This window comes from Salvelinus fontinalis, chromosome 38 (assembly GCF_029448725.1).
Source record: "Salvelinus fontinalis isolate EN_2023a chromosome 38, ASM2944872v1, whole genome shotgun sequence".
NCBI classification, from domain to species: domain Eukaryota; kingdom Metazoa; phylum Chordata; class Actinopteri; order Salmoniformes; family Salmonidae; genus Salvelinus; species Salvelinus fontinalis.
The window spans coordinates 22,400,109-22,420,568 of record NC_074702.1 but is presented as its reverse complement, the minus strand read 5'-3'; the positions used below and the strand labels follow the sequence as shown (position 1 = coordinate 22,420,568).

Below are 20,460 nucleotides of genomic sequence, written 5' to 3'. Positions count from 1 at the left end.
ATGAAAAAGTGTGAGTAATCAACATGCAGTTTAGTGTTATCATTGTTGAGTGTATGTCACAAGATGCATTCTTTTTTAAGGGGTGATTTAAGCATGTAGAGTCATGTCTGATATATACACAGTCCTGACACATTGGCTCAGGACCATGGGGGGTTGACTAACACAGGGAAGTACCCACTCCAAAAACAGAGCAATCGTGATCATATGCAGAAGGGGGGACCATAGCATAGAATTGTTGGGATTTACCACAGACAGTATTTAATATTCTATATAGAGAGGCCACCTTGAAACTTTTGTATGTATTATACTTAACTCTGATTTGAGTCACATGGAAAAATTCAACTTTGTTTCAGCTATCCAAAGTGAAGGTCCAAAGTTATCCAAATGGCATATCCCCCCCACCACCAGACAACACCACCCCACTCACAACATACCCTCAATTTTACCTCTGATTTACAGCATGCCTAGAATTATTTTGCATTACTCCATTAAGTAATTTACAACGTAGGCTCATTCTGAAATAAGAAATATTATACACATATTTAGTTGTTTGATATACAATCATTAATTTTCTTTTTTTTCCTGAATCTTCTAAATATACAGTAAGAGGATACTGCTTGCCTACATCTTTTAATTCAAATAATCGTCATACGCTTGTCATAAACATATGCGTTTGAGATAAATGTTTGCAATGAATAAAGGCCTATTGCAATGTTAAATATTGACTTTGAAGTTAGAGACGCTCCTGAAATCTGACACCTGACATCATCTGGCTGGCTCCTTTAGATGAGCGATTCCAGATGTAATTCCCCTTTACTGAAACTTTTCCCCCTCCTAAACTCCGAGCTCCCGTCGCACTTCCTCAAACTCCAGACTATATAACTACTCACACAGCGACCTACTTCATCGCAGGGAAACAACTGGTCAAAGGAATTCATCCGACACCTTCTCTCCAAGTCTACAACCAAGGTAGAATTCGCCAACTCCCCATTTTTTCTATTTCTTAAATCGGCAAACTTTTGATGTTGCCTTTATGCCTACATTATTTTTTACACTGTCATTTTGTAGAACTATGTTCATTAGAACTTTCAGTTTCACTTGGGATTTTATGTTTTTATAAAACAATTTACCACATCGGAGGAGTTAAGTAAAAATAACATTGGTAATCACTGCGTTTTGACAAATAGTAGGATTCGTTTGTTTTATAGCGAAAACCTTGCAGAGCAGTGATGTGATTATAAGTGTACTTACTATATATGCTGTTTGCAACAAATGCACTTTGGTCATGGTGTAGCCAAACAGTTATCATATAAATGAAACTGTTCATCGAGTTAATTATGAAACCTTTATAGCCTGTATAGCCTACATTAATTTATAGCACCATGAAACAATGGGAATATTAGACATTGAGTAAATCATTAGTTGCTAGCATTATTACTGTGCAGCAAAGGTTTATACAGTAACATGAAGTTCCCTATGAATGATCTGAGGAATTTCCCATAGAACATAGAGGTACTGTCTTTTGTTATGTTACCACTTAATAATGAGGCGGAGCCAGAAAAATATGAATTGAAACTCAATGTACTTCAGCTCTCTTATGCATGTTATGTTGTCAGTATGAAAGTCAACATCCATTTCTGTATTTGTACTGTAATTAGTGTCCGTCTTTGGTATTGCCTAGACCAGCCTTTCTTAAAGTATGGGTCGTGACCCGAAGTGGGACGCTAACCTGTTAATGGTGGATCGCGACGTGTCAGAGTAAATTTATAATTATTTCATTAATTACTGGAATTGATTTGGCCAAGTGCATCTGCGTGTGCTTCGCGGTGTACTGGGTATTTTTTTCTGCAGTTTTCTTGAAGATCACTCCGCGACACACACGATGCAGCGCTGTCGTTCAGCTGCAGATTATGCGCTGTCAGCCACTGTCTTGTTATTCCCACTCGCCATCATTCACCGCTATCATCAAATGGAGTCATGCTAGCCACAAGTTCTGACTGAGCTCAGTTGTCATGAAACGCACATACAGCGACGAGTTTCTCTCTCTTTCATACAAACATATAACGAGGAGCGCCCACAATGTGTTTTGTGTGTGGAAGTGCTTAGTAATGAGTCTCTCATAACGAACAAATTAATAAAACGACACGTCCTGACCAAACATCCACAGCATGATGGTAAACCCAGGGAGTTATTTCAGAACAGGGCAGAATGCTTCAGGAAACAGTGCTTCGACAGTGGAAAAGTAAGTCAGCTAGCATGGCCTTGTTGTCATTTTATAACAGGTGATGATAAGCAGACATAAGGGAGTACTAACTAACTCTCATAGTAGTAGATGTGAGTTTCTCTTTCAAACAATCCCCTGGACTTGTACACAGCTAATAGCTAACATTCACCAAAGCAAGCTAGCTACTGATAGTGCAACCCTAGTAACAGTACAGATGAAGATGAAAAATGATCAGGCCTACTGTACATCTTACTGTAGAAATTATTGTTGGAAACTAGTCTAGGTTGGAACTGTTGCTGTTAAAATACAATAATAATTTGTATTCTTAACTGGAATAAACGGATTGAAACGAGATGCTTTTTGAGGCAAACACACTCACAGTTCTGGGTTGTTCATCTACAACAGGAAGCAGTCTCCTGCCTGACTGAGAAAGCAGTAGATGTTCTGGTCCAGTTTGGCACCACATACCTATGCGAGTCAGGGTCCTCAACTGTGACATACTTAAAAAACAAGTACAGAAACAGTTTCAAGGCTGAGCATGACCTCAGTATTACACTGTCAAGACATGCTCTCATTAGGAGTGTGTGTGTGTGTGTGTGTGTGTGTGTGTGTGTGTGTGTGTGTGTGTGTGTGTGTGTGTGTGTGTGTGTGTGTGTGTGTGTGTGTGTTTTCTGGTCTACATCTGTGTGATGTGATCAATCAGTTTATTCCAGTTGAGAATAAAAAATATTTATTGTATTTTAACAGCAACAGTTCCAACCCAGACTTTCTTTCAACAATGATTTCTACAGTAAGATGTACAGTAGGCCTGATCATTTTTAATCTGTACTGTTACTTAGGGTTGCACTCTCAAAGACTGAGCCTGTGTGTGCGTTCTGTTATTCATCTGTGATGTGATCAATCAGTTTATTCCAGTTAGAATTCAAATTATTTATTGTATTTTAGCAGCAACAGTTCCAACCTAGACAGATATGTAAGAGTGTTTTTAATGGAGGAAAATAAACATCAATATATATTTATATGGATATTTAATTCCATTGTTATTTGTTTTTGTCTATATTGTGTTTGTTTTAGGCATAATTGCAATGAAATGTACCAATATTTATGTATAGTTGCATATTTTCCTAAGCTTGGGTACCAGGAAAACACAGAATTTCTCATTTGGGTCCCAGGCTGAAAAAGTTTAAGAACCCCTGGTCTAGACTCTTAGGTGCTGCCGCAATATGTAAATGTAGAAATATAATGCAATTATCTAATTTTCTTTATCAATGTAATATGTATTATACATCAATGACTAAAGCAGCCCTTTTGTCTTTTCCCAGAATGCTGCTGTGTGGTTGTGTACTGTTGCTCTTGGGCTCAGTCCTAGCCCATCCCCTGAATGAGATGTCACTGGACGCACAGTGGGACTCCTGGAAGACCACCCACCTGAGAGAGTACAACGGCCTGGTGAGTGTCTGTCTTTCTGGCTGCCTGGCTAACTACTCACATTTATGCAGTGCTTTTTGTTTAAATTCTGCCCGTTCCTCCTCCTAAAGTTAGCAATTACAGAACGATTACCTCAACCTTGGATAGCAAATATTTATGATGTTTCTTATTTGCTTTGATGGTGAAAAAAGCTTTTGAATATCAAAACTATTCATCATTATGCAATTTGTTATAATATAGTGTTTCACTTATACGTATAAGAACAATGTTATCTTTAAGTCAATAGTTTACAAACTATTGTGGAAAACTTCTGTATGTGTTGTTTGCGCTTGAAATGTTTTGTTATGATACCTTGCAAGCAAGAAAATCAGGAAACATGAGAACCAGTCCTCCGTTCAGAATTTCAACTTCCTTGTTTTTACAGTAAAGAGTTAACAGCCAAGCTGTTAGGGACACAAGTATTTCAGTGGTATAAGATAACTTGACCTTATAAGATTATGTTTGGGCCTCACTGCTTCAGGATGTGTGTGTCCCACAATTTGCGGTCAGCACATTCCTCAGCAGTCAGCAGAAAACACAGAACAGCACTTTTTCCCCTACTACATCCAGCTTTGAAGCATCATTCCTCACACACTGTAATGAGTGATCGAAGAATCTGTAAAGAGTTGACAATAAATATTTTCCTAACTACCTTTCACCTCCACCATTTTGTGTCTATATGTTCAGTTGCACTGTGGAGACTGTGAGCACAGGGACCAAAGAACACATGAAAGGCCAGCTGTATGATTGACAGTCGTGTTTTGTTGATGTTTTCATGGAAGGGGGAGGAGGTGATCCGTAGAACCATCTGGGAGAAGAACGTGCGTCTGATCGAAGCCCACAATGAGGAGGCCGCTCTGGGCATTCACTCGTACGAGCTGGGCATGAACCACCTGGGAGACATGGTGAGTTAGTGAGCCACATCCTCTATGGGCGTTTTTTGTTGTTGTTGCATACATGGAGAAAAAGCACACCAAAAAGGGAGGGTCTGAAAACGGTCTAAGTAACTCCATGTGGAAACATACTTCTGGAATGATATGTCAGCGGGAAACTATTTTGTGTTTGCTGTCCTCGGTTATACTTTCTAATCAGTGTCTCCCTACTGTCCACGACTTATCATTTTGGGTAAGTGTTTCAAATAGGAGAATGTCCCACAGGTTTTATTTATGGTTTTATTTCACAAACAAGATCAAGCACAGGACAGAGTAGTGACTTTTATCTGATGCAGACAGAGCACAGTCATCTGTGTTTTTACTTATACAATGGCCTACTGATTAAAAGGGAGGGTGTTAGGTTAGTGACCATTAAATCTACCCCTAGCTGTGACATGCATGTCAGGTTGGGTCATGAGTGATGACTGTGTTAGCGGGAGACTTGAACTCCTTGAACGGGCTGTAGATTAAAATGGTAGGGAAAAGCAACCTGATATATAGCTGCTTGGCTTTTACTGCTTGGCTTCTATGCCACTCATTAATGCTTTGTCCATTTATTATCCATCGGAGTACCCAGAGATCCGTTTATCTGAATGTCAGTTTAACTTCTATATTGAGATACGCTGTAAATAAAAGAAGGATGTATAGTACTTCCAGTTTTACAGAGACTAGCAGTAACCTAACATGTTTCAGCACTCGTACTCGTGTCAGGGCATGGTGGGTTTAGAATTATGTCAAATGTGTCTGTTTAAAAAAATATATATATGTATTTCATGATCTCCAATGGGATTAATAAGCCATTGATCTATCTATGTGATAACTGCTGGACTATAAACATGGAAACACATATCCCTACTTATAGTGGGTAAATGGGTCATAGTCTATTGCTATGCATGCATAATTCCCTCATCCTCATTCCTCTCCTCTCCCCAGACATCAGAGGAGATAGTTGCGAAGCTTACTGGCCTTCAGGTGCCCATGAACAGGAACCGTAGCAACACCTGGATCCCTGGCAACAATGTGGTGAAGCTCCCCAGGTCCATCGACTACCGCAAGAAGGGCATGGTGACCCCAGTCAAGAACCAGGTTAGAGGATGCGAACAACAAAGAGCTGTCACTCAAGTCCAGTGTTTCCCCTAGATGTATTTCTTATTTCCTAGATTTGTTGCACCAAAATGTTCAATCAAGCTTAATTGAGGCCAAAATAATGGTTTTAGGTCGAGAGCAACAGTCTAGGCGGGGTGCCATCTGAAAATGTTTAGGGGAAACACTGGGTTATAAAGAACTGATTTCATATTCCTCTTTGCTTTCAGTCAGTTAAATCAGGCCTCTTTGTTTTCTTGGGGTAGAAAATGATCACAGTTACAGTACAGTCACGTAACCTGTCTAGAACAATAAAAACCCATGGTTTGTCTAATTGACTTAGACAAGTAAAGAATGTGTTTGATCATGAAAGGTAATTGCACATTATGATCTAATTGGACACTAAGGCATTATTTATTATTTATGTAAACATGGAATTTAGTTAAGTGGTACATTAAGTACCCAGGCTGAAATGTGGAGTACATATTTGCTACCAGGGAACACTAGGAGATTAGCCCTAGATTTATACCATTCATCTAATGAACATTAGGTCACTTTACATGAGCACTAATAGTCTGTGGTATCACCAAAGAGCTGTCAGGTTCAGGGGGGATGTGATAGATAGTGAGGCGTAAGTGCAGTATGTCTACCCTCTAGTGGTGAATAAGATAACTACAGAAGTTCTGAGGCCAGACGAAAAAAACATTTGCTCAAACCCTCTGAAAGCTTTTTTTCAATCAGGGCCTTTGACTCTTTGTCAAAGTGTACCACCTTATGGACAAATTGGAGAAGGCAGCTCTGACAGCTCTGTAAATGTTTTATGTCCTCTCTTTCTCAGCTCTCCTGTGGCTCCTGCTGGGCCTTCAGCTCTGCTGGGGCCCTGGAGGGCCAGCTGGCAAAGACCACAGGCAAACTGATAGACCTCAGCCCCCAGAACCTGGTGGACTGTGTCACTGAGAACAATGGCTGTGGTGGAGGCTACATGACCAACGCCTTCGAATACGTTGAGGAAAACGGAGGCATCGACACAGAGGAGGCTTACCCTTACCTTGGCCAGGTAGGGGCATGGTTTCGCTGACATTGAAACAGAATGTGACTGTTGTTTTAGTTGTTCGCCAAACAGCTGTTTTAGTTTGTTGAAATTACATTTTCAGTCAGCGTTTTCTTACAACACGTCAGGTGAGTTGGAATGTGCTGGATGACATTTGCAGTTTCTGATTGAGCTATCACATCACATGCTCTTTAACCAAAACAAGCTAATAATCACATGCGGTTAACCAAAAAGTGCTAAAATTTATTTTTTGGGCCAATTCCGGGAAGTGGTGACGTCCATGGTCTTATGTATTCTCCAATGGCCTAACTACAAACAACACAAATACTCGGCTCACTTCCATATTTTTTTGTAATTTGCTTGCATGTAAAAAACATAACACTCATGCAATTCTTTCTTTACCACATCTGTAGTTGTCCACATTTTCCTATGATATATAGAACACACCACTACCAAGGTGCTATGAAAGTAATTTGTAATTTGCTAGCAATGTACAGTAGTAACATAGCACCAAGACCAGCTATAGTGTAAAGTCAGTAGGCCTGATCACCAACAACAATGAGACAGCCTACAGGGAGGATGTAGGTATTCTTACGGCGTGGTGCCATTTAAACAACCTCTCCCTCAACGTTAGCAAAACAAAGGAGCTGATTGTGGACTTCAAGAGAAACCAGGCTGGACACGCCACCATCCCCATCAACAGGGCCACCGTGGCGACGGTCTGCCGTGGAGACGGTCATCTCAGAGAACCTGAAATGGTCTAACCACACGAACACCGTAGTGAAGAAAGCAGCGACTCTTCAACCTCAGGATACTGAATAACTTCACAGTGTTCTACAGAAGCACCATCGAGAGCATACTGTCGGGCTGCATCACAGCATGGTACGGCAACTCCACCACCCCGGACCACAAGGCTGTTCAGAGGGTGATACGTGCAGCCAAACACACCATTGGGTGCACATTGCCTGCCCTACAGGACACCTACAACACCAGGTGTCTCAGGAAGGCCAAGAAGATCATCAGGGACCCCAGCCATCCAAGCCACGCACTGTTCTCCCCTCTTCAATCACTCAGACGCGGACAGTACAGAAGCATCATGGCAAAAACTGAAAGACTGGCCAATGGCATCAGGCTGCTGAATAGCCACCACTACTAGTCAGCTACCTGCTCCCTCACCCCTGTTACTCCCCCCATGGACATCCCCCCACACCCTCAACTCTCACTTACCTTACCTGCTACTCCCCCTATGGACATTCTTTCTCCTGCTGCTCCCACCCTAACGGATTTTACTCTGCCCCCACCCAAACGACATTCATCACTGTTGCAGTTGTTAATATGTATATTATAACTTTTGGGTTTTCATTTCACCAATGATCATAATGCTGCTGCCACTGTGGTCATTCTACCCCCCCCCCAACAGTCTTTACTCTGCCTCCACCCCAATGGACATTTATTTATTCATCACTGCCACGGTTGTTATTATGTATATAGTGCTATTTCTAATGTTTTTATAACCATTTTCATTATTTTATTTCACTAGTCCTGCATGATGGAGCTCACAGCCTAAGGTTTTCACTTTACCTTGCAACCACACCTGCAACCCTTTACATGTGACTATTAAACAATCAGAATCTGAATCATAAATAAACCGATCCATGTCTACCACTCTGTCTACAGGATGAGCAGTGTGCCTACAACGCGTCTGGCATGGGTGCTCAGTGTCGCGGGTTCAAGGAGATCCCTGAGGGAGACGAGCATGCACTGACCAAGGCTGTAGCCAAAGTGGGGCCTGTGGCTGTGGGCATCGATGCCACCCTCTCCAGCTTCCAGTTCTACCAGAGAGGTGAGTGATATTCTGCCTCCAAGAACCATGGATAGAATAATCAACCACTTGTAGTGGTTTAACACACGACACATGCTAAAGCGCTTCTCTTGAAGCTCATTCCTTTACATTGTCATTTACTCAGGTGTGTACTACGATCCCAACTGCAACAAGGATGACATCAACCACGCCGTGCTTGCAGTGGGCTATGGACAAACTGCCAAGGGTGAAAAATTCTGGATCGTCAAAAACAGGTGGGTCACAATGCACTGGGCTTATTCAGGTAACACGTTTCACACTGTTGGCTTGAAATGTATTTTTTCTAAATCACGATTCTTTCTCTCTCTGTCTCCCCCTCCTCTCTAACAGCTGGAGCGAGAGCTGGGGCAAACAGGGCTACATCATGATGGCACGTAATCGTGGGAATGCATGTGGCATTGCCAACCTGGCCAGTTACCCCATCATGTGAACACCAAGCGGCAGAGGGCACCATGGAGGCAGGGAAGCCAAACCACATATCAATGACTACACCCAATACAGAAAATAACACTATCTTTCTCGAATAGCACATTCATATAGTCTGGAGGTTTGGGTATCCCAGAGTTTTTTTGCAACCTACTCAAGTCTTAGTGTTATATCTTCAAACTGCCAGACTCAATTGTAGTCTGATCTACAGTGGAACAACTGTGATTGTGATGAGGAATGTGTGTAGTGCACAGCATTTACATAGGTTGTATTCAGTGTGTCAGGTCAGGTAACATTGCTGTGCAATGGGAGTTTTGTCTCACTTTCCTGTCAATACAAAAATGGCTTAAACTTAGTAAATGTAAGTGTATGTTGATCAAGATTGCTCCTGGTGGGTTTTTTGATGATGTTGACTTTTATTTTATTGTTCAGCACTTTTACACCAAATTCTGATGATTGAATTGTAACATTGTTTTCTATTAAATGGAATAAAAGTTGATTCATTTGAAATGTGACTGTGTGTGCCTGTACATTTCCCCATTGAAGGGAAGAGAAGTGAAAGAAAGAAAGAAAGAAAGACAAACTGAAAAAGGAAGATTAAGGTTCCTGAGGTTTTTGGCTATATTAAGTATCTCAAATCAAATTTCACTCAGTGTACCCTTTTGCAGTGCTGTATGTATACATACACAACAATATGAAATAATCATACATGTATTTGTGTTGACTGTTAAATCTGATGATGATGAATACAGTATAGATTAGAAGCCCTCTTGAGGTCCTGAGATAGAGAGACAATGACAATAAACATTAACATCTCTTCCTGCCTCAGACTCACCCCCTCAAACAACAGACTTCCTGTGATCTAGTCTTAAAATCAGATGAAAGCTCCTGAATAGTTAATGTAGCATTGATTAAATGTAATGTTTATAAATACACTGATTGCAATGTTTAAAAAAGAGATTGGCAGACTGTTAAGAGCAATGGGCCAGTAACCAAAAGGTTGCTGGTTTGAATCCCTAAGCCAACTAAGTGAAACATCTGTAGATGTGCCCTCAAGCAAGTCACTTAACCCTAATTGTTTATATATTTTAACAAATATTTAAGAACAGTGGGCTGGCTACTAGTCAGTATGATATCTGCCTATATATTTTTATATTTTCCCCCTATCCTTCATAGAAGTCATATACATTCTAATTAAGGGGTCTATAGCATTGTTTTTAAATGCTATGAGAAATAGTATTTTAGCATGGTCAACATAGACATTTATAGATGACACAAAATAAATGGTCAATGAGGAAGTTCTACCACATGACTTTCACAAATATATATCAAGCAGGAAAACAGATCCCACTGAAATCAATTGACGCGCCTTGCTCCCTCTGAAGTCATCATCAGGTGCAACCGAGTTTTACAAGGTAAAACGTTTCTCCGTTTTCAGTCGAGGCAGATACGACTATTTCAAGTTCATAATGTAATTAGCTAGACTCGTTTAATTAGGAATGTTGTTTTAACTTGACCTTATTGAAGCATGTTCATAAAGCATTCGTTTTACTTTCGTTTTTAATATGTCAGTGCAACATTATTTGCTTATAACCATTCATGTATTTATGTTTTCTTCCTTCTGTGAAATTGTCGAATTCCTCTTTTCATTACAACCTTTTTTGTAACTTGGACAACATCACATTAATGAGTTGTACAGTTTCATAAACTAGATAATTTCTACTGATAGCCTAGTGGCAAACCTACTGAGATACATATTTAACTAAATAATAAGCCTATCCAACGACACAATTTGCTTAATTTTTATGAAGTGATATAATTTGACCAGTTTTTGGGCTTTCTTTTTCGCAGTAGAGATGGGTTAACAACACCGGTACGTCCGATAGCCTAATCTTGAACACTGAAGCTTCGTATTGAATTTTTTATTTTTTATTTTTCTATATGCAACGTTTTTGTAGAATCTGAGTGATGGAGTTATTTATTTGATCAGCGTTAAAGACTCTTGATCAACAGTTTGTTTGCGCAACAGTTTCAATACCCGTTGATGGTTAGTCTTGTGACAAGCTGACTCATTGTGTATAGGCTACAGTAGTTCCTGTCCCAGTAAACTTATTTGCGCAACTTAAACTTAATTGAGTCACACACTATTACTTCCTTATTTGGATACACAATGAAACAGTACAATATAATTGCCTCCTGGTTGAATAATACTTGTCTATTTTCTGTGCAGGCATGATGTTGTGGAACCTGCTGCTCGCTGTACTATGTGGCACAGCAGTTGCCCTGTTTGACCCAATGCTGGAACAGCACTGGAAGATGTGGAAGAAGACACATGGCAAGAACTACCAGACTGAGGTGAGGTGAACCAGCATCGTTACAATATGTTTTGGCTACGATAAGGCCAAGCTGCTACAATAGTGGCATTTAGACAGGTTCTGTTTGCTGTATAGGTTGAAAGTACCACCACCTTTCCCACATACATTTAAAAGATTATTTTTTTTACCTTTATTTAACTTGTCAAGTCAGTTAAGAGCAAATATTTATTTTCAATGACAGCCCAGGAACAGTGGGTTAACTGCCTTGTTCAGGGGCAGAATGACAGATTTTTACCTTGTCAGCTCAGGGATTCAATCTAGCAACCTTTCGGTTACAAGTCCAACACTCTAACCACTAGGCTACCTGCCACCCCATCTAACTAGCTAGCACTGAATGCATTGTGATTCAACCTGTGTGGTTTACATATTTGAAAGTGTATTGTTTTACAAGTCATTGACTGAGATTGTTCTACCCCTGTGTGTGTGGATACTGTGTAGATTGAGGAGCTGGGCCGAAGGGAGGTCTGGGAGAGGAATCTTCAGCTGATCAGCCTCCACAACCTGGAGGCGTCCATGGACATGCACACCTATGACCTGGGCATGAATCACATGGGGGACATGGTGAGGGCCTCAGGTCACTGACAAATCCAAGGGCCAGTTTGGAACTCTGATATCTGAAATTGTAGGTAAATTTAGTACCTACCTTGGCCTGATTCCATAAAAGTTTGATAGTGCGTGTATGGAATATGATTCCAAAAAAAGGCCTGCTTTCAGTAGGTATTGCAGTCAGACCTGGTTTACATCAAGGAATGACTATTTACTTTGTTGAGTTCCTTTGTCATTTTTTTCCCGGTGTTCAATTCTCTTGGCCAATAGGTGTTGAAATGTTGCTAAACTGGTTTCCTGAAGACAAGACAGTGCATGCATTCATTCCTAATCTTAGTGATTAATGAGCGTGACTGCAAATATACTTCCTTATGCCTCTAGTATGTTTAACAAGTGGATGCACCCTTTCATGAGTACGCATCTGATTTGTTTTCTGTAAATATGCAAGTAAAAGTATCATCACATTGCACTATGTGCCTTTAAATGTATTTATTATCCTGTTTCAACGTGCATCTTCCTCCAGTTGATGTAGCCTTGAGTTCATGGGATGGATTTATTATGCTGATTACAGTAAGTGCTCTTTAAATGCTCAGTCTGGTCAACGTGTTGCCTCTCTTGTCAACCATTTTCAGACCCAGGAAGAGATTGCCCAGTCTTTTGCCTCATTGCGTGTTCCTGCTGACCTCAAGAGGGAGCCCTCTGCATTTGTAGGATCCTCCGCTGCCCCCATACCTGATACCTTTGACTGGAGAGAGAAGGGCTACGTCACTGAAGTCAAAATGCAGGTAATGAGGAACAGCTGCGGTTTGTGTGAACAGATGCGGTCAGTGCGGTTTGTGTCTGCTCCTTTATGTACTGACATGTATGTATAACTGATAGATGCACACACACACACTGCATGTTAATGTTTTTAAATATACAGTACCAGTCAAAAGTTTGGACACACCTACTTATTCAAGGTTGTCTTTATTTTTACTATTTTCTCATTTGTAAAATAGTATTGAAGACATCAAAACTATGAAATAACACATATCTAATCATGTAGTAACCAAAAAAGTGGTACTTTTTAGATTCTTCAAGGTAGCCACCCTTTGCCTTGATGACAGCTTTCCACACGCTTGGCTTTCTCTCAACCAGCTTCACCTGGAATGCTTTTCCAACAGTCTTGAAGGAGTTGCCACATTTGCTGAGCACTTGTTGGCTGCTTTCCTTAAATGCAGTCCAATTCATCCCAAACCATCTCAATTGGGTTGAGGTTGGGTGATTGTGGAGGTCAGGTCATCTGATGCAGCACTCCATCACTCTACTTCTTGGTCAAATAGCCCTTATGCAGCCTGGAGGTGTGTTGGGTCATTGTCCTGTTGAAAACAAATGATAGTCCCACTAAGCGCAAACCAGATGGGATGGCGTATCGCTGCAGAATGCTGTGGTAGCCATACTGGTTAAGTGTGCTTTGAATTCTTAACAAATCACTGACAGTGTCACCAGCAAAGCCCACTCATACCATCACACCTCCTCCTACCTTCTTCATGGTGGAAACCACACATGCAGAGATCATACGTTCACCTGCTCTACGTCTCACAAAGACATGGCGTTTGGAACCAAAAATATCAAATTTGGACTCATCAGACCAAAGGACAGATTTCCACTGGTCTAATGTCCATTGCTCGTGTTTCTTGGCCCAAGCAAGTCTCTTCTTCTTGTTGGTGTCCTTTAGTAGTGGTTTCTTTGCAGAAATTCGATTATGAAGGCCTGATTCACACAGTCTGTTGAGATGTGTCTCTTACTTGAACTCTGTGAAGCATTTACTTGGGCTGCAATTTCTGAGGCTGGTAACTAATACGCTTATCATCTGCAGCAGAGGTATCTCTGGGTCTTCCTTTCCTGTGGCGGTCCTCATGAGAGCCAGTTTCATCACACCGTTTATTGTTTTTTTCTGTATATCACTACTATTGTACCTTGTCACAACACAACTGATTGGCTCAAACGCATTAAGAAGGAAATAAATTCCACCTGCTAATTGAAATGCATTCCAGGTAACAACCTCATGAAGCTGGTTGAGAGAATGCCAAGAGTGTGCAAAGCTGTCATCAAGGCGAAGGGTGGCTACTTTGAAGAATCTCAAATATAACATATATTTAGATTTTTTTAACACTTTTTGGGTTACTATATGATTCCATATGTGTTATTTCATAGTTTTGATGTCTTCACTATTATTCTACAATATAGAAAATAGTAAAAATAAAGAAAAACCCTGGAATGAGGAGCTGTGTCCAAACTGGCAAATTGTAAAGTCTTTCGTCTGTGTTGGACAGCAGTAAGACTAGCTGTCGTCATTGGCGTCGGCTAATGGGGATCCTAATAAATATATCAAATAACATTTGTGTACATGTGTACTGTTGTATGTATATCATAAATTATATGTATTATCTTTTTTAACTACTGGTAAATATCCTTGGGATTAATTAAAGATGTTGTTACAGGATAATAACTGATATCAGGATGTCAGAGCTGTCTCTTTTCAGGTCTTACTTCCTCTGTTTGTTTACTGTAGGCCTCTTCCTTGTTCTCAGTTGTTGAATGAGTTCCTTTTTTGTGAGGTAGTCGTTGGCCTAAGTGCTAGGGTGTGCAAGTTTAAAACCACTGAATGACAAGCGCTGCACGTTTACATAACATGAACATTTCAGTTACACTTTATTGTTCCAGTAAAATGTTTCTGTATTACATAGTAAAATAATTACTTTTGGGGTACTGTGAGAACTGAATCAAGCACCACTAGGCACTATTTGACACCAAGTTGTGAATTATATTGCACTTTTTCCTTTTAATTATATTGCACGTTTCAGCAAACATTGCTACCACATAATTTATTGTAGATTTAATAATAATGAAACAGTACTGTAAAATAATGTATTACTAATAGGACTCTCAAATGAACTTTATCCAGGTATTAGATGGGGATTGCTTCTGTCTCGTTCATAGGGCTCCTGTGGCTCCTGCTGGGCATTCAGCTCTGTCGGAGCCCTGGAGGGCCAGCTGATGAAGACCACAGGTAAACTGATAGACATCAGCTCCCAGAACCTGGTGGACTGCTCCTCCAAATACGGCAACAAGGGCTGCAATGGTGGCTTCATGAGCCAGGCCTTCCAGTATGTCATCGACAACCAGGGCATTGACTCTGACCAATCCTACCCCTACAAGGGAGTGGTGAGTATAAACTAGTATTAACAGTATTAATAGTGTGTAGCTGGGGTCAGCTGCCCTTGGTAAGTAGCTGCAGTAACTAGCTGGTTGTAGCTTATTTCCCACGCCACATTAGCCTTGTGCAGTAGTATCTGACCCCTTTGTTGTCTTGTCTCCCCTGTTAGCAACAACAGTGTAGCTACAACCCTGCTCAGCGTGCTGCAAACTGTTCCAGGTACAGCTTTCTACCTGAGGGGGATGAGGGGGTACTGAAAGAAGCTCTGGCCACCATCGGACCCATCTCTGTTGCCATTGACGCCACCCGACCTCTTTTTACCTTCTATCGCAGTGGTACGGAAAAACTTCATTTCAACTTCTTGGGTCATTTTTTTTTACATTTTAAGGACAGTATGGTCTTGACATTGGTCATGTATATCTAAATCTGAAACAATGTGGCTTTTATTGTGTAATTGTCCACTTTATGGTCAACTGCTGGGCTTTGACTTGTGGAGAAATGCATATATATTGAGGATTGACTTGTCATTGTCCAACCCATGTATCATTGTAGGAGTTTACAATGATCCAACTTGCACAAAGAAGATAAACCATGCGGTCCTTGCTGTGGGGTACGGTACTTTGGACGGGCAGGATTACTGGCTGGTGAAGAACAGGTAAGGGGATTTAGAACTTCACTCAGAGTTTCCATCTTCAAAGCTCCATCTGCTCTTCTGTTGTTCTGTATCTAGATATTTAGTCAAACAGGGCTACTGTTCAGAGCTGAGATGAAAAGATCCTCCAAGTGGACTTAGTATCTAACTTGATTCCCCTTTTCAAACCTCCATCTGCTCCTTTGTTTTATTACAAAAAACAGGACCATGGTGAAGGGTAAAAAGGGAAGTGGAAAGAGAAAGTAAAACTAAAATTGGGCTTTAGACAAATTAACCTTGGTAGTTTGGGAGTTAATGCTATTGTTTATTGTGGGGTTATTCAACCGGGGTTCTGCGGCCCCTTAGCGTTACTGCAAGGGGTCCGCCAAAATAATCATTTTAATATCATTCCCCCCCCCAATGTTTTTATGAATATCTCTAGCAACAACAGAATAAACAACATACCTACTGTAGAAAAGAGGAGAATATATTATTTCTACACTGAACAAAAATAAAAACAAAACATGCAACAATTTAAAAGGTTTTACTGAGTTACAATTCATATAAGGAAATCAGTCAATTTAAATAAATTCCTTAGGCTGTAACGGGCTTCCTCCTTCTCCTCATCCGAAGAGGAGTAGCAGGGATTTGACCAAAATGCAGCGGGTTGTGAATACATAATGATTTAATAGACAAAACGGAAAAACACGACAAACACTTGAATAATTACAAAACAAATAAACGAATGTAGACAGACCTCCTGACTGACGGACGGCTCTGGCGGCTCCTGACTGACGGACGGCTCTAATGGCTCGTGGCAGACGGACGGCTCAGACGGCGCTGGGCAGACAGACGGCTCAGACGGCGCTGGGCAGACAGACGGCTCAGACGGCGCTGGGCAGACAGACGGCTCAGACGGCGCTGGGCAGACAGACGGCTCAGACGGCGCTGGGCAGACAGACGGCTCAGACGGCGCTGGGCAGACAGACGGCTCAGACGGCGCTGGGCAGACAGACGGCTCAGACGGCGCTGGGCAGACAGACGGCTCAGACGGCGCTGGGCAGACAGACGGCTCAGACGGCGCTGGGCAGACAGACGGCTCAGACGGCGCTGGGCAGACAGACGGCTCAGACGGCGCTGGGCAGACAGACGGCTCAGACGGCGCTGGGCAGACAGACGGCTCAGACGGCGCTGGGCAGACAGACGGCTCAGACGGCGCTGGGCAGACAGACGGCTCAGACGGCGCTGGGCAGACAGATGGCTCAGACGGCGCTGGGCAGACAGATGGCTCAGACGGCGCTGGGCAGACAGATGGCTCAGACGGCGCTGGGCAGACGGCCGACTCTGCCCTGCTGAGGCGCACAGTAGGCCTGGTGCGTGGTGCCGGAACTGGAGGTACCGGGATGACGGCACGCACTTCAAGGCTAGTGCGGGGAGCAGGGACAGGGCACACTGACTTCTCGAAGCGCACTATAGGCCTGGTGCGTGGTACCGGAACTGGAGGTACCGGGCTGAGGGCACGCACCTCCGGGCGAGTGCGGGGAGAAGGAACAGTGCGTACAGGGCTCTGTAGGGCCGGCCTCATGACATTTGGCTCAATGCCCAATCTAGCCCTACCAGTGCGGGGAGGTGGAATAACCCGCACTGGGCAATGCACCCGTACAGGAGACACCGTGCGCTCTACTGCGTAACATGGTGTCTGCCCGTACTCCCGCTCTCCACGGTTAGCCTGGGAAGTGGGCGCAGGTCTCCTACCTGCCCTCGGCCCACTACCTCTTACCCCCCCCCCAAGAAATTTTTGGGTAGTACTTGCGGGCTTCCAGCCTTGCTTCCGTGCTGCCTCCTCATAACGTCGCCTCTCCGCTTTCGCTGCCTCCAGCTCCGCTTTGGGGCGGCGACACTCCACTGTTCCCATGGGCGGTGATTAACTTCAACTTTAGCCCATGGTCCCTTTCCTTCCATGATCTCCTCCCAAGACCAGAAATCCTGCTTTGTGCGCTGTCCTTTAACCCGCTGCTTGATCCGGGTTTGGTGGGTGATTCTGTAACGGGCTTCCTCCTTCTCCTCATCCGAAGAGGAGTAGCAGGGATTTGACCAAAATGCAGCGGGTTGTGAATACATAATGATTTAATAGACAAAACGGAAAAACACGACAAACACTTGAATAATTACAAAACAAATAAACGAATGTAGACAGACCTGGACACGAACTTACATACAACGTGAAGAACGCATGAACCAGGAAAACAGACTACATAAAACGAACGAACTAACAAAAACCGGAACAGTCCTGTGTGGTGTAACATACAGACACTGACACAGGAGACAATCACCCACAAACAAACAGTGAGAACACCCTACCTTAATATGACTCTCAATTAGGGGAAAACGCAAAACACCTGCCTCTAATTAAGAGCCATACCAGGCAACCCAAAACCAACATAGAAACAGAAAACATAGACTGCCCACCCAAAACTCACGCCCTGACCATCACACACATACAAAACAACAGAAAACAGGTCAGGAACGTGACATAGGCCCTGATCTATGAATTTCACATGACTAGGAATGCAGATATGCATCTGTTGGTCACAGATACCTTAAAAAAAGGTAGGGGCATGGAAACCAGTCTGTATCTGGTGTGACCACAATTTCTCTTGTATTTTTGTTCAATTTAATAATGTCAACTTTATCTCTCAACTCCTAATATTGACCAAATTACTCTGATTGGAGCCAATTACACTCACTGGAGTATCGAACATAGGCTTTGAAAAAGCTCCCGCGAATAGGCTACCAGTACGGCAAGTGTCGCTGGCTGATTTTTAGCTGACTAAACTCAACTCCACGGTGACGGAGGTTTCTGATTAACACCACCAACGGAGTTGAGCAGAGAACAGGCTTTGGGGAATTTAAGCTCTGACTACATCTGTAAACTCTGACTACATTTAAGCACTGACTACATCTATTTGCCCAAGGTCAATACTTCAAAAATTGTAATTATGAAACGCTTACCTTGTACCTAGCTATGTTTGTCCTCTGTAGTTGTGTGTCTTTCTTTGTTTGATGAAATCCATATTTTATTCTATAAATGTAAATCAAATACAATACACTGACTGTTTTCTCGAAGATGGCAACTTAGCGTGAATGTGCATGTGCCAGTTGAATCTCAGATGAAGTAGGCCTAGGTCTACAAATGCTCATTTCCAATCCAATTGCACAATCTAGGCCAACATCATCGGAGATTCAATTGGCACATGCACATTCAAGCTGAGTTGCCATCTTCGAGAAACAGAAACGAGCAAACAGTCGGTGGTTGTATTTGATTAACATTCATTGAAAAAGGAAGTCCCATAACTACAGAGGACGAACATAGGTACAAGGTAAGCGTTTCAGAATTGACTTTTTTTTAAAGTATTGACCTTGAGCGAATCAATGTAGTCGGAGCTGAATTTCACAAAGCCTGGTCTCTGCTCAACTCCGTTGGTGGAGTTTATCAGAAACTTCCTTTACCATGGAGTTGAGTTTAGTCAGCTAGCTGCTGGTAAACTTTCTTGACTTGGACATACATGGCTGGCTAACCTTTGTTTAACAGCTAAATAGCTGCTCTTAGCGAAAATGTGTTTAGAGTTACCTTTCTAGCTAATAGGCAATGCTAGAGTTTACATTTCCTCTTACAATTCTAATGTGGGGAAGTCAAAATACTGAAAAACGATCTACCAAATCTATTCCATTATGATTCACCTGATGATAAGACAAGACAGGTGATTTATTTTGTTACTAACGTATGATGGGGTCCCTGGGTCGCCGGTTTGCCTGGGAGGGGGTCCCTGGGTCTCCGGTTTGCCTGGGAGGGGCTCCCTGGGTCGCCGGTTTGACTGGGAAGGGGTGCCTGGGTCGCCGGTTTGCCTGGGAGGGGGTCCCTGGGTCGCCGGTTTGCCTGGGAAGGGGTGCCTTGGCAAGAAAAGCTAGACCCCTAGTTTATTGAGTATTGATGTTCATTGGAAATATGTTTCAATCTTCCTCACCCTCTGTCTAGCTGGAGCTTATCGTGGGGAGACCAGGGATATATACGGATGTCACGCAACAAGGACAACCAGTGTGGCATCGCCTTGTATGGGTGCTACCCTGTCATGTAACTCCTGCCAATCAAAGTGGCCTAACTGGAAAAGCTGAGCCCTTTTATTAATTTAATGTAATTCATTTTTACTTCCTCCATTGTTTTAGTGTTGTTTTTACCATTTCATTTTCTATCACTTTCTGTCTATATAGACAGTACTTCTTAAGAAGTGTTTTTACAAATCATGTATGAGTCAAATGTGATTATCTACATTATCACTGTAGCCAGCATCCAGGGGGTGTACTGTACATCAAGCTGCCTCACGCTACAGAAACCGGAGATAGGCTCCTGCTCCTATGAGCTGTTCTGGCTCACACAAGCCAAGGGTCGTGCAAGGCTACATACTTACTTAAATCAAAGTATATTTTGTCATCAAATAAATATAACTTTTAAAGAACTGATTTGAATTGAATTAATACTTCTACCTCCAAACTGTAGTGACTGTAAATTGCAATGTGTGTTTATTTCCATTTCCTCAGTCACAGCGTATGTAGACCTACATCCTGTGTGTTGCCATGCAGCGTGAATGAAGTCAGCAGACCAACAAA

The 20,460-nt window shown here is 42.3% G+C and overlaps 2 protein-coding genes across 2 annotated transcripts; both read left to right on the top strand.

Moving 5' to 3' along the window:
- Positions 1–784: 784 nt before the first annotated feature.
- On the top strand, positions 785–9,559 carry LOC129837493 (cathepsin K-like). Its single transcript, XM_055903702.1, has 8 exons — positions 785–969; positions 3,547–3,673; positions 4,474–4,596; positions 5,557–5,709; positions 6,545–6,763; positions 8,435–8,600; positions 8,725–8,833; positions 8,949–9,559. Exons 2-8 carry the CDS (start codon positions 3,548–3,550, stop codon positions 9,046–9,048), a joined length of 996 nt encoding a protein of 331 aa, XP_055759677.1. The 5' UTR covers positions 785–969; position 3,547; the 3' UTR covers positions 9,049–9,559.
- An 807-nt stretch (positions 9,560–10,366) lies between these two features.
- Positions 10,367–20,309, top strand: LOC129837348 (cathepsin S-like). The gene is made up of 8 exons (XM_055903444.1): positions 10,367–10,459; positions 11,275–11,399; positions 11,858–11,980; positions 12,598–12,750; positions 14,948–15,172; positions 15,334–15,499; positions 15,717–15,819; positions 19,832–20,309. Exons 2-8 carry the CDS (start codon positions 11,277–11,279, stop codon positions 19,929–19,931), a joined length of 993 nt encoding a protein of 330 aa, XP_055759419.1. The 5' UTR covers positions 10,367–10,459; positions 11,275–11,276; the 3' UTR covers positions 19,932–20,309.
- Positions 20,310–20,460: the final 151 nt, after the last annotated feature.